The sequence below is a fragment of the Hippocampus zosterae genome, chromosome 11, assembly GCF_025434085.1.
Source record: "Hippocampus zosterae strain Florida chromosome 11, ASM2543408v3, whole genome shotgun sequence".
Classification (NCBI taxonomy): domain Eukaryota; kingdom Metazoa; phylum Chordata; class Actinopteri; order Syngnathiformes; family Syngnathidae; genus Hippocampus; species Hippocampus zosterae.
Window position 1 is genome coordinate 22,852,828 of NC_067461.1, and position 13,934 is coordinate 22,866,761.

General features: G+C 45.4%; 1 protein-coding gene across 1 annotated transcript in view; it reads right to left on the reverse strand.

Moving 5' to 3' along the window:
- pcca (propionyl-CoA carboxylase subunit alpha) overlaps window positions 1-13,934 on the reverse strand; it is a 71,612-nt gene that overhangs the window by 28,415 nt on the left and 29,263 nt on the right. Inside the window, exons 5-9 of the mRNA XM_052081051.1 lie at window positions 7,885-7,998; window positions 5,679-5,732; window positions 4,290-4,421; window positions 4,071-4,107; window positions 3,739-3,817 (exon numbers count right to left, since the gene is read on the reverse strand). Of these exons, the coding sequence (XP_051937011.1) occupies window positions 3,739-3,817; window positions 4,071-4,107; window positions 4,290-4,421; window positions 5,679-5,732; window positions 7,885-7,998 (416 nt within the window). The remainder of the gene's footprint in view (window positions 1-3,738; window positions 3,818-4,070; window positions 4,108-4,289; window positions 4,422-5,678; window positions 5,733-7,884; window positions 7,999-13,934) is intronic.

Sequence of the window (13,934 nt, forward strand, 5' to 3'; positions counted from 1 at the left end):
TGGGAGGAACGGCCCCCACCGATCAGAACTCGAGTGGTGTTTTGTTATTGGACTTCTGTGCTCGCCACGGATTGTCCATAACGAACACCTTGTTCAAACCTAAGGGTGTCCATATGTGCACTTGGCACCAGGACACCCCAGGCCACAGTTCGATGATCGACTTTGTAGTTGTATCATCGGATTTGCGGCCGCATGTTCTGGACACTCGGGTGAAGAGAGGGGCGGAGCTGTCAACTGATCACCACCTGGTGGTGAGTAGGCTCCGATGGTGGGGGAAGATGCCGGTCCGTCCTGGCAGACCCAAACGTATTGTGAGGGTTTGTTGGGCGCGTCTGGCGGAATCCCCTGTCAGAAAGAGTTTCAACTCCCACCTTCGACAGAGCTTTTCCCATGTTCCGGGGGCGGCGGGGGACATTGAGCCCGAGTGGACCATGTTCCGTGCCTCTATTGTTGAGGCGGCCAATCTGAGTTATGGCCGTAAGGTGGTTGGTGCCTGTCGTGGCGGCAACCCCCGTACTCGCTGGTGGACACCAGCAGTAAGGGATGCCGTCAAGCTGAAGAAGGAGTCATATCGAGCCTTTATGGCCTGTGGGACCCCAGAGGCAGCTGACGGGTATCGACTGGCCAAGCGGAACGCAGCTTCGGTGGTCGCCGAGGCAAAAACCCGAGCGTGGGAAGAGTTTGGTGAGGCCATGGAAGCCGACTTCCGGACGGCTTCGAGGAAATTCTGGTCCACATACGACGTCTCAGGAGGGGGAAGCAGTGCACCACTAACACTGTGTACAGTGGGGATGGGGCGCTGCTGACTTCGACTCGGGACGTTGTGAACCGGTGGGCAGAGTACTTCGAAGACCTCCTCAACTCCACCAACACGTCTTCCTTGGAGGAAACAGAGCCCGGGGACTCTGAGGTGGGCTCTCCTATCTCTGTGGCTGAAGTCACCGATGTGGTTAAAAAAGCTCCTCGGTGGCAAGGCCCCAGGGGTGGATGAGGTCCGCCCGGAGTTCCTCAGGGCTCTGGATGTTGTGGCGCTGTCCTGGTTGACACGCCTCTGCAACATCGCGTGGTCAACAGGGAGAGTGCCTCTGGATTGGCAGACTGGGATGGTAGTCCCTCTTTTTAAAAAGGGGGACCGGAGGGTGTGTTCCAACTACAGAGGGATCACACTCCTCAGCCTCCCTGGTAAGGTCTATTCATGGGTGCTGGAGAGGAGGGTCCGTCAGGAAGTCGAGCCTCAGATTGAGGAGGAGCAGTGTGGTTTTCGTCCCGGCCGTGGAACAGTGGACCAGCTCTACACCCTTAGCAGGGTCCTCGAGGGTATGTGAGAATTCGCCCCACCAGTCTACATGTGTTTTGTGGACTTGGAGAAGGCGTTTGACCGTGTCCCTCGGGGAGTTCTGTGGGGGGTGCTTCGAGGGTATGGGGTACCGAACCCCCTGATACGGGCTGTTCGGTCACTATACCACCGATGTCAGAGTTTGGTTCGCATTGCCAGCAGTAAGTCGGAGTTTCCAGTGGGGGTAGGACTCCGCCAAGGCTGCCCTTGACGATTCTGTTCATAACTTTTATGGACAGAATTTCTAGGCGCAGCCGAAGCTTTGAGGGGGTCCGTTTTGGGGGCCTCAGTATTGCGTCCCTACTTTTTGCAGATGATGTGGTGCGGTTGGCTCCTTCAAACAGGGCTCTCCAACTATCACTGGAGCGTTTCGCAGCCGAGTGTGAAGCGGTTGGGATGAAGATCAGCACCTCCAAATCTGAAACCATGGTCCTCAGTCGAAAAAGGGTAGAGTGCCCCCTCCGGGTCGGGGAGGAGATCTTGCCCCAAGTGGAGGAGTTCAAGTATCTTGGGGTCTTGTTCACGAGTGGGGGCAGAAGGGAGCGCGAGATCGACAGGCGGATTGGTGCAGCGTCTGCTGTGATGCGGACGTTGTATCGGTCTGTCGTGGTGAAGAAGGAGCTGAGCCAAAGGGCGAAGCTCTCTACAATTTACCGGTCGATCTACGTTCCAACCCTCATCTATGGTCACGAGCTATGGGTCGTGACCGAAAGAACGAGATCCCGGTTACAAGCGGCCGAAATGAGTTTTCTCCGCAGGGTGTCCGGGCTCTCCCTTAGAGATAAGGTGAGAAGCTCGGTCATCCGGGAGGGGCTCAGAGTCGAGCCGCTTCTCCTCCATATCGAGAGGAGCCAGATGAGGTGGCTTGGGCATCTGATTCGGATGCCTCCTGAGCGCTTCCCCGGTGAGGTGTTCCGGTCATGCCCCACCGGGAGGAGACCCTGAGGAAGACCTCGGACACGCTGGAGAGACTATGTCACCCAGCTTGCCTGGGAACGACTCGGGATCCCCCGGGGAGAGCTGGACGAAGTAGCTAGGGAGAGGGAATTCTGGGCTTCCCTGCTAAAGCTGTTGCCCCCGCGACCCGGCCCCGGATAAGCGGTAGATGATGGATGGATGGATGGATATATATATATATATAGATTAATTATGTAGTGTATAATATGATGGGGGGTAGTCGGGTGGGGGGAGGGGGGGGGGTCCTGATTGGCATGAATTTCGGCTGGAAATAAACCGGCTGTTCAGGAATCTCTAGATATTCCCAATGGCCACCACACACTTGGTATAAGTATAAGATGTAACCTCACACCACACTATTGTATTCATTATAGTGTGATTCTTATTAAACATTAGAGAGGTAAAAAGGCAGAGAGGCAGTAATGCCTGCACGGCATAGCACTGAGCTATTGTGTGTTGCAGAGACAGAGGGAAGACATGCTGTGTAATGACGCCTTTTATCATTTCTTCAGATTTCAGCCACTGAAGGGAAGCAAAACAATCAGGGGCCAGATGAACTTTTTGTCCCAAGAGCTAATGTACCATGAACTAAATCACAATTTCGGTGTGAAAGGGCCAACAGTACGAAACGTTAAGTTCAATGGGAAAAAAAGTGTCTTTTAATTTTTTTTAACTTAAAAAAAGACCAATTTCATGACTAAATTTCATGCTACAGTGGAACTTTTTGCAGCAAAAAAAATTCACAACAGGGGACTTTTTACTCTCGCAAATTTATGTCAGCTGTAAACACACACACATACACGCACATACAAACGTATGTGTACTCTTTATTTTAATTCCAACAGTGCATACATACTGTATGAGCATACACGTATTTGACACTTCATATAGACCACTTGGAAAGAAGGAAAAGGGACAGAAATAGCTAAATTTACAATCAGCATTCACTTTCATCGATTTCTTGCCTGTCTTTTACTTTGCTTCCTACTTCTTTCATTTTTATTACTTTTATCTTGTCTTCAAGCGTTAAAGCTTTTCTTTTCTTCACTCCTTGGTCTGCAAAGGTCCGTTTTTGTAGCCATTTTAGCAATGCAACGTTCGTACTGCGTTTGAAACTAACAATAACAAATACTTCCTGTACAACTGTGCATGTGCAAACCAGTGTGGTGGTTGCTGTTGTCGTTTTCAAGCTAAGCAGTAGGAGTCGCTGTAGGCTGAGGTTGGATTAGACTTTTGTGGAAGGCTTGTTTTTGCTGTCCTGAATCTTGTTGCGAGGCAAGGGCAGAGAAAAATGTTTCGTAAAACGCAACAGGGGGACTTTTCGTTGTACAGGGAACAGAAAAGTTGAAATGGTTTTAATGCACGAAGATTTTTCACACTAGGGGGTATTTTCGCCCCTGTAGGTTTCGTTGTAGAGGAGTTTCACTGTACTGAAAGAGATGTACCTTGTGTCCTCATCATTCCATGCAACTCTCATTCCTTTCCCTCCTCCTCCTGCAGATGCTTTTATCATTACTGGGTAGCCTAGCAGTAACAAAAACAACCAAGCAAAAAATAACAGTCAAAAATAAGTACACAAACAAATAAATACAATTTCATTTTGCCAAAATGATGAATCTTTAGAACATCACCAATGAATGCTCACACAGTGAAAAAACAGAAAATGTAAACAGCAAAAGCAGCTTTTGTCTTGACAACAGCAGAAAAGGTCAAATTGGTTAAGAGGTTTTTGTTTGTTTCGATACAAAAATCTAACTGGTCATAAATGATGACTTACCAATGTCTTTGGCGATTTTTACAGCTTCCTCTGGAGTCTAAAACAGAGGGTTTTGGTTTCAGAAAACACATGGAAACTGATAGTTGCATTTTACAAACAACGAGCCATTAAGATGTTAAGAATACAAATTTCCTTACATTAATCATCCTAAACAACTTGAATGATCAGATCACACATAAACTCAGAAAATGATTCATGGAGTCAGTGCTTTTCACATACCTTGACCACCCCATCAAATCCTGGGATAGTGTTGACCTTTGCAGCCTTAGCAATCAGTTTGCTCTCAATTTTATCCCCCATGGCTTGGATCGCATGAGTGTCTGGGCCAATAAATGTCACACACTCTTTTGCCTAGGAAATGCATAACAATAACACATTACAGTTAAAGCGAAAAGTGATTGGTCCTTACCTGACATCAGCAACTGTGATGTCATTTTCAGTTGACAGAAAGTGGCAAAATGGCTGCTCCCTGAGATGGCTAAAAACAGGTGCATTGTGCTGCTTAACTCATATCCACAAACTGTCTTTTTTAATATAGTTCATCAGGGCATGTGTGCATGTTTTACATGTGTGTGTGTGTGTGCGTGCGTGCGTGCATGCACAACCACCATCGTAATACCCACTCATTTATTTTTGGTGGGTGGCACCTCCTTCCAAGTCCGACCACTTTGTTTTACTCCTTCCGTCGTGCCCGGCGTGTTTTGTCGTCTTTTGTGGTCGCTGCCAATTTAGCCACCAAACAATATTCCCTTCCTTTTTTCCACGGAGTGAATTCATTTTCATTTATTGCTCCTACATTGACCGCTGGGCATGTGCAGTGTACGTGGGTTACCAGGTTCAGTCACTTATCAAGGGAAAATGTCCTCCAGTTTGATAGGTCAGATTTTTTCGCACAACGATTTCAGGTTTTGTGCATACAGTCGAACCTCATTCCAACATACGTCAAGGGACATAACGAATCTATATGTTATAATGGTAGTTCGTTGTAGCCATTTCCAATAAAATGGCCACCAAATGTTAGCAAAGCAAATGCTACTCGCCATAGGCAACTGCCAGTGCCGCCGACAAAGCCAACAATCATCAATTCACCCATTCTCGGGCTGAGCTTCGCCTGGGAGATTCCCTTTCGAAAGTGAGAAACAGTTTTAACCTTCACGGTCAGTGAGATTTGTTTTCGTTTACCATATATGTTTTCAGACCACGCCCGGACCTCCATAAATTACGGCAGGAAGTACAACAGGAACCGAGTTGATCAGTAGTGTGGCGAAGCAACGGAGGGGAATCCAGCGCCGTACATTTTTGTTCAGAAGCAAGGTCGCAGCGGCAGCTATCTTCCCACGGTTTGTTGTAACTAAGGCCTTTTCACTATTTTGTGAGAAATATCTGGTCATTATAATGAAGTTTACATTATAAAGGTGTTTATTGGAGGGAAAATAGGCAATTGAATGATGTGAAATCGGGATTTTGAAGTATGAACCTTATAGTGGTGAAAACATAAACAAGGTACGTTGAAACGAGTTACAACTGAACATACACTTTAAGTTAGAATGCTTGGTACTCCTTGATAAGTGAGACCCCTGGCCAGTGAGGAATGAGGACTGTACTCACTAGTCTCTTGGCAAACTCTTTGTTTTCGGAAAGAAAGCCATATCCTGGGTGAACCTTGACAAAGAAGGAAATAAAATGAACACATTGGAGATATACATAGCTGGGGTAACAACATTAACATTTCAAAACAGTGGTGTTAGCCTGTTAGCTGAGGGGCGGTAATAGCTGCCTGCTTTTGTGTCAAATCAAACTTGAGCATCGCTAAATGTCTGAAAACACCAACCGATAATAGCTATTGTAACGTCACGCAAATGATCTTATCTTTTCCAAATTCCACAGATTTGATGATAATCCAGGCCTGAAGACATCTATTAACTTATTTTTCATATTAGTGGTGGTGCCACCTGCTGGCTAAAGGAAATAAATTTTTTATTCTATGATGTTTTGCTCCTTGCCGTATAACCAGATATACCTCATCTTTGCTCCAAAGAATGTTTTGACCTTCATGATGTGAAAAGACAGTTTGTGTGTTTTTCAAGCCTGACAAAATTTTCAATATTGTATTAGTTTAGTGTTCAATTTTAACATTATACTTAGTTGCGCCCCTTACAAATAAAAATACATTTGAACTTGTTTCAAACACATTCAAATTTGTACCAACTTTAACCTAACGTACAAGTACCGTATTTTCACAACTATAAGGCGCCATAAGTAAGTCTTAAATTTTTACCAAAATGGACAGGACGCCTTATTCGTCGAACTGTTTATTGTGTATGTTAAATCGCTCCATGTACAGCACTTTGTATACAGCGATGGCTGTTTGGAAGTGCTCTATAAATACTGTTGACTTGACTTATAATGTGTATGCGCCAAGTTCCAAAACCTGACTGACAGCCGACGCGCTGTTTATACAGAGAAAAGGCAGACGTGAGTGAGGACAGGCATGCGGCGAAGAAGTCCGCCAATGAGTGAAGGGTGGGCGTGTAAGTGGACGCTAAAGGGTCGCCCCAAGCAGGTACCAACACCTGTATAGAGTGTGGCTATGTGCATTGTTGCAAAACAACTTCGGTTTTGGTTTCTAAGAACCCCCGAAAATAAATTCTACAAAGAGACACGCGTACGAAGCTCAGTTCAAACTTCAAGCCATCGGTTATGCTTTTGGCATGTGTGCCCAACTCACAGCAGTGGTGAAAAACCAAGTCAAGCAAATGAACTCTTGAGCTTGCCGTTATTCCCGCTGGACATCGGCATCAACCGGGCGTTCAAAGTAAAGTTGCGAATGGCATGGGAACAATGGATGATCGATGGCAAACAACTTTACAAAGAGTGAGAGGCAGCGCTGCGTGAGTTAAGCCACCATTTGTGAATGGATTCTGGCTGCTTGGACGAACGTGTCTGCTGGCACTGTTGTTCGAGTTTTTGGCAAAGCCACATGTCAATGAGAGTGACTCTGACAACGAGAGGGAACCCGGCGTTTTTGATGGATTACCGGTACTTGCACAATTGTTCAATTCTGAAACAGAGGATGAGGACTTTGATGGATTCCTGGGTGATGATTGATCGAAAAACGTGAGTACATTGTACGATGGCTAAATAAAATACGACGGAACTCAGTTTTGCTTCCGTTGCCTTTCTAAAAACGTGTTTTTAGCTTGTATCTGTATGTCTTGGCATGCTACCGTATGCTTCAAGCTAACGTGTTTTTCGCGTGCGCGCATGCATGCCGTATGTTTAAGCTGTCGTATGTTTTACCATTTTAAAACTGCGGCCAAAATACAGTGCGTTTTGTCCATGTGTAAAATACAGAAATGGCACCCATTAATGAGACTGCGCCCAACCATACGGTGCGCCGAAGGGTCGTGAAAATACGATAAATAAAAGACTTCGGTAGATAGTGTTTGGATATTTTAATAAGTCTTGTGATTGGCCAAGAACATGAGGAGAAAGGCAGGATGGTGCAGCAGTGGGAGAAGCGTTAAATTATGCAGATATATGAATTTGGGCCAAAGAATAACTGAGGCAATTAACATATGTGCCTAATAATATTCTTTAAAATTATCTGTCACTCGTTTGATGAAAAGTTTAGGTATCTAAACTACTTGTGGTATTGGTGCTTGGTATCCGTGCTTACTCAAAAGTTGAATACTCGTACAGGTATCGGTGTGGAAATAAAAGTGCTATCGAACATCCCTAGCTAAGGGTGTAAGTAACCAGCCCGAAATGTTAATAAATATTGGGCACACATTATTCAACAGGAAAGACTTACAGCTTGGGATTTAGTATCTCTGACAGCATCCAAAATTGTATCCATGTTGAGGTAGCTCTGACTAGTGGGAGCAGGGCCAACACATACTGCCTCATCAGCCATCTTGACATGAACCTGTATACACAGGACAGTACACAGTAATTTACAATACAATACAATATATCCTGACTAATGGAGCTGCAGCTGTTAACAAAGCGCTTCACAAAACAGTTAACAGAGAAAAATAACAAACAACACATAACGTAAAAACCCGGACAGTCGTGCAATTTTAACGACCTATCCCTCATACGCTTCAGTTTAGATGAATGAGGAGAGAATCAAAGTGTCCTTTCACTCGTGGATCAGAGACTTCGTGCTCAAAATGTGCACTCGTTGCACGCTAAGGTTGAAATTAAACAAGAAGCTGTAGCATCCTTTGATGAAAAAAAAGAGATTATTTCACTTCTCCTGTTCCATATAAATTCATTTCAATTCCAAGTGGCGACTCTCAGTTCCAAATATGCACCCGCGCTCCGCGCCGAGGCTCCTCTCTCCTCATCCTCTGCTTCATCCAGCTGCACCAACGCAGACTGTCCAACAGCGCCACCATCTCCGTTGAACAAAACAGCACTGTGAAAAATGCTGCCCATGACAGACGCAAAAAACACAAGTGCCCCGGGGCTGTCCAGAGGCGACAGTCAAATAGCGCCGACATTCCTCCCAATCAAAATCAGTGCTGCTTCACGTGCGCTGCCGAGAAGGCGCAACCACCAAGCACTTTACAATCCCATTGATTTCTTCCAAGTGTTTGTTTTTGTGTATTAATCACATCACGAGCGAAGTGTTTCCAAAGCTGTACGGAGATTGTAATGGATTACACTTGTTGACTCTGTTTGCGCACAAGTAAAAGACAACTCCGCTTGACTCCTCGTCTCTCTTGTGTTTTAAAGTTTGCCTTACGGGTCTGATTCAGTGATGTGTCGTTCGCGAACGAGCCGGCTCTAAGAGCAACATCACATAGGACACAGACAGTCGTGCAATCTTCACCACTTTTCTGCATACACTTTGTTGTCTGAAGCAGTTATAGATGAAAGAGGAGAGGATCAAAAGAGTCCTTTCACCAGTGGGTCAGAGACGTCATGATGAAAATGTGCCCACGTCTGCTACAAGCTAAGTTTTGAAAGCAAACACGAAGCTGTAGCGTCCATTGCCGAAAACTTCTCCTGTCCCACGTAATCCGCTTCAAACTCCAAGCCGCGACCCCCAGTTCCAAATTCGCATGGGCGCTCCGCTCTCACGCTCCTTTCTTCTCTTCGTCGGCTCCTCAAGCCTTACATCAGGGACGTGCGGTCAGGGGAGGCAGGTGAGGCAGAGCCGCACCTCTGAATGCGCATTGCTTTGTGCAATCATCACAAACTGGGTTGATACATGAACTGGCACGTGCTGCTTGCTGTACATCTGCACGTCAATATAACGTTTGCAGATAAATTTATTTGACCTGCTTTTCCAAAGTCTGGCTAATGTTTTTAAACCATTAAAGTTTAATGTTTTTTTAGTGACATACCGTATTTTCACGACTATAAGGCGCCATTAAAAGTCTTAAATTTTCTCCAAAATGGACAGGACGCCTTATGGTGCGGAGCGTCCTTTATATGCGCCGAGTTCCAAAATCTGACTGACAGCCGACACGCTGTTTATATAGAGAAAAGGCGGAAGTGACGGTGGCCAGGCATGAAAGAAGTCGGCCAATCAGGGAAGGGTGGGCGTGTATATATACATATATGGAGAGGGAGAGAGAGCGAGAGAGGGAGAGAGAGGACAGACAAGCAAGTCCGCCAATGGTGAAGGGTGGGCGTGTAAGTGGACGCCTCAAGCCAGTACCAACACTTGTATAGAGTGTGGCAATGTGCATTGTCGCAAAACAACTCCGGTTTTGGTTTCTAAGAACCCCTGAAAATAAATTCGACAAAAAGACGCCTACGAAGCTCAGTTCAAACTTAAAGCCACCGGTTATGCTTTTGGCATGCGTCCCCATCTCACAGCAGCGGTGAAAAAAAAGTCAAGCAAATGAACTCTGAGCTTGCCGTTATTCCCGGAGGCTTGACTAAAGAACTCCAACCGCTGGACATTGGCATCAACCGGGCGTTCAAAGTAAAGTTGCAAACGGCATGGGAACAATGGATGATCGGTGGCAAACACAACTTTACAAAGAGTGAGAGGCAGCGCTTGGCGAGTTACGCCACAATACGCAACAACGAGCGGGAACGCGGCGTTTTTGATGGATTACGGTACTTGCACAATTGTTCAATTCTTTCTACACACACACGCGCTGCCACCATGTTTCGCTCTGTTCTTTACTTTCAAATGTGGGAAAGCTTCACACGAGAGAAATGTTGACTTTGCTGTTGCTACTCCTTCTTTCCGCTCGGCAATGCGTAGCAACTCACACTAGCATGTGATGCATTCAATGACAACTGAGATGTGCAGTCCTCTGCTTCTGATACAGAGGATGAGGACTTTGATGGATTTCTGGGTGATGATTGATCGAAAAACATGAGAACATTGTACGATGGCTAAATAAAATACACCCAAACTCAGTTCTGCTTTCGTTGCCTTTTTAAAAACGTGTTTTTATCTTATCTGTATGTCTTGGCGTGCTACCGTATGCTTCAAGCTAACGTGTTAGAGTGCGCGCATGCATGCCGTATGTTTAAGCTGGCGTATGTTTTACCACTGTAAAACTGCGCCCATTCGTACGATGCGTCCTGTGTATGTATAAAATACAGAAATGTCACGCATTACTGAGACTGCGGCCATTAGTACAATGCGTCGAATAGTCGTGAAAATACGGTATTTAGATTTGCTGATGGGAAATAAAACCGCAGTGAAAAGGAACAGGCTGCGGCAGATCGTTCTCTGCCCCAATTAAGAGGGCGTACGTGAGCAAACGGGTACATTGCGCTGTTCTTCTGCGCAGAGGCGCCAGGCGAGTCAAGTACGATCCTTTTTTAAATTTGCTACGTCGGACTGCCAAATTGGAAGAAAGGGATTATATATCGAAGCTTAAAAACTTCTCAAAACTGGGCTTTCAGTCAAAAGTTAATTAACACAGGTAGACCAACGCCGGAGCGAAAAGGTTTGCTTCAAACTACGGGACACCCGGACAACTTTTCAAACGGAGTGGTACAGCCGAAAATTACGGTGATGTGGCTGTCCTTCGAAAACCCGTCTTTACTGATTTCCCTGCCTTTTGTTCTCAACTTGCTATTATAATAATAATAATAATAATACATTTTATTTGTGGGCGCCTTTCTAGAAACTCAAGGACACCTTACAACAAGCAGTTAAAATCACAAGTACAATGTTAAAAACAACATCAAATAAGATAAGAAAAATTACAACAAAAATAAAATAATGGCTTTATGGTCTGAGTGAATAGGCTTGTCGAAACAGATGTGTTTTGAGGCTGGATTTGAAATGTGTTAGTGAGTCTGAATTACGAAGGTCAGCTGGGAGTGAGTTCCAAAGCTGGGGAGCAGAGCGACTGAAGGCTCTATTTCCCATGGTGACGAGGCGAGCAGGGGGGACAGAGAGGACAGAGGAGGAGGAACGAAGAGAGCGAACAGGCGTAGGAATATGGATGAGGTCAGATAGGTATGGAGGGGCTAGGTTATGAATGGATTTGAATGTGAGGAGCAGGATTTTATATTGAATGCGGTGTAAAATGGGGAGCCAGTGGAGATGTTGAAGGACAGGTGCAGGTGTAATATGGTTTATGTATGGCGTGAGTGTGATAATGCAGGCGGCTGAATTTTGGACCAGCTGAAGCTTATGGAGGGTTTTTTGAGGGAGACCAAACAGAAAGGAATTACAGTAATCGAGTCGCGAGGTGACGAGGGTCTGTACAAGTATAGCAGTGGACTGAGGAGTGAGAGAAGAGCGGAGCCGGTGGATGTTTCGAAGATGATAATATGCAGAACGAGTGATGTGGTTGATATGTGAGGTGAAGGAGAGGGTGCTATCAAGGATGACACCCAGACTCTTGACCTGAGGGGAGGGGGAGATGGAAGAGCTTTCGAAGGGAGTGGAGAAATTGTTTATTTTGTTTAGAGTGGATTTAGTGCCAATGAGGAGGAATTCAGTTTTATTGCTATTCAGTTTGAGGAAATTTGAGGCGAACCAAGATTTTAATTCCTGCAGGCAGTTGGTTAGGGAGGATGGTGGAAGTATGGTATTAGGTTTGGTAGAGATGTAGAGCTGGGTGTCATCCGCGTAGCAATGAAAGTGAATGTGATGTTTCCTGAAGATATTACCAAGGGGAAGAAGATAGATTAGAAATAGCAATGGGCCAAGGACAGAACCGTGAGGAACACCTGAAGTGAGGGGAAAGGGGTGAGATCTAAAACGTTTGAGCTGGATAAACTGGGTGCGGTCAGAAAGATAGGAGCGGAACCAGGAGAGGGGGATGCTGGTGATGCCAATGGAGGAGAGTCTGTCGAGGAGGATGGAGTGAGAGATGGTGTCAAAGGCTGCACTGAGGTGAAGCAGGAGGAGGATGGCGAGTGAACCGGAGTCAGCAGAGAGAAGAAGGTCATTGCATATTTTGAGGAGGGCAGTTTCGGTACTATGGAGGGGTGGAAGCCAGATTGAAATTGTTCGTAGAGGTTATTGGAGGAAAGATGGGTGTGAAGTTGAGCAGCTACTGTTTTTTCTAGAAGTTTGGAGATGAACGGAAGGTTTAATATGGGACGAAAGTTGTTCAAGTCGGAAGGATCAGAGCCAGGTTTCTTCAGTATGGGAGTGACAGCAGCAGTTTTGAGATGGGATGGTACAATGCCAGTAGAGAGGGAAGTTTGAATAATGTTAGTGATGAGAGGGGAGAGGGCCGGGATAGAAGCTTTGACTAAAACAGTAGGGAGAGGGTCAAGTTGACAAGTAGAGGATTTGGACTTCTGGATTAAGATGGAGATTTGGTGGACAGATTGGGATGTGAATGCAGAGAATTGGTGGGTAGGAACCGGGGAGAATGGAGAAGGAGGGTTAGGAGCAGCTGAAGGGGTGAGTTGCTGGTGGATAAGTTGGATTTTGGATGTAAAAAATGAGGCCAGAGTATTACAAAAATCAGTGGAATAGAGATGTGAGGGAAGAGTGTCAGCAGGTTTAGTGAGTTTAGAAATGAGTGAAAAGAGTGATCTGGGGTTGCCTTCATTGGAACTGATTAATCCAGAGTAGAAGATTGATTTGGCTTTGGATATTGAGTCCTTGTAATGGAGAAAGTGGGTAGTGTACATTTCTTTATGAATGGCGAGTCCAGTTTTTCTATATAATCTTTCAAGTTGACGGCCTTTTGATTTAAGTTGTCAGAGGGTAGGGGTGAACCAGGGTGCTGTTTGGTTGATGGAGACAGTTCGGGTTTTGAGTGGGGCCAGGATATTGAGAATGTTATGGAGATTTGCATTGTAGTGTGTCAAAAACTCATCTGTTGTAGAAAGACAATCAGTACTGGGGAGGTTGTTGATAAGTGATTCTAAATTGTCCGGGTTAATGTCCTTGATTTTACGGAAATGTATAATGCGTTGTGGGTTGGATTTGAAAAATGACAGGTTAACATTGAATGAAAGCAATAGATGATCTGTGTATGGGAGGAGATCGGTTTTACAGTTTGTTGGTGATAATCCAATACAGCAGATCAAGTCCAGAATATGTACTTTACTGTGTGTGGGAAAGTTGACATACTGTTGAAAACCAAAACTGTCCAGACAGGAGGTAAAGTCTTAGGTGAGTGAGTTATTGATATTGTCCATGTGTATATTAAAATCTCCTAAGAGAATCACATTTGGTGATAGTGTATACAGATGAGTGAGGAGTGTAGTAATGTCAGTGATAAAATTCTTGTTTGGTTTTGGTGGACGGTAAATAGTGGCAATCAGTGTGGGAGTTGATCCAGAGAGCTGTATAACTGTAGCTTAAAAAGATAAAAAAGCAGGCACATTTACAGGTGCAAATTTCCAATCCTCGTGCAGAATCATCGCGAGGCCGCCTCCCCTCCCAGTCGTGCGCGGCACAGCGTG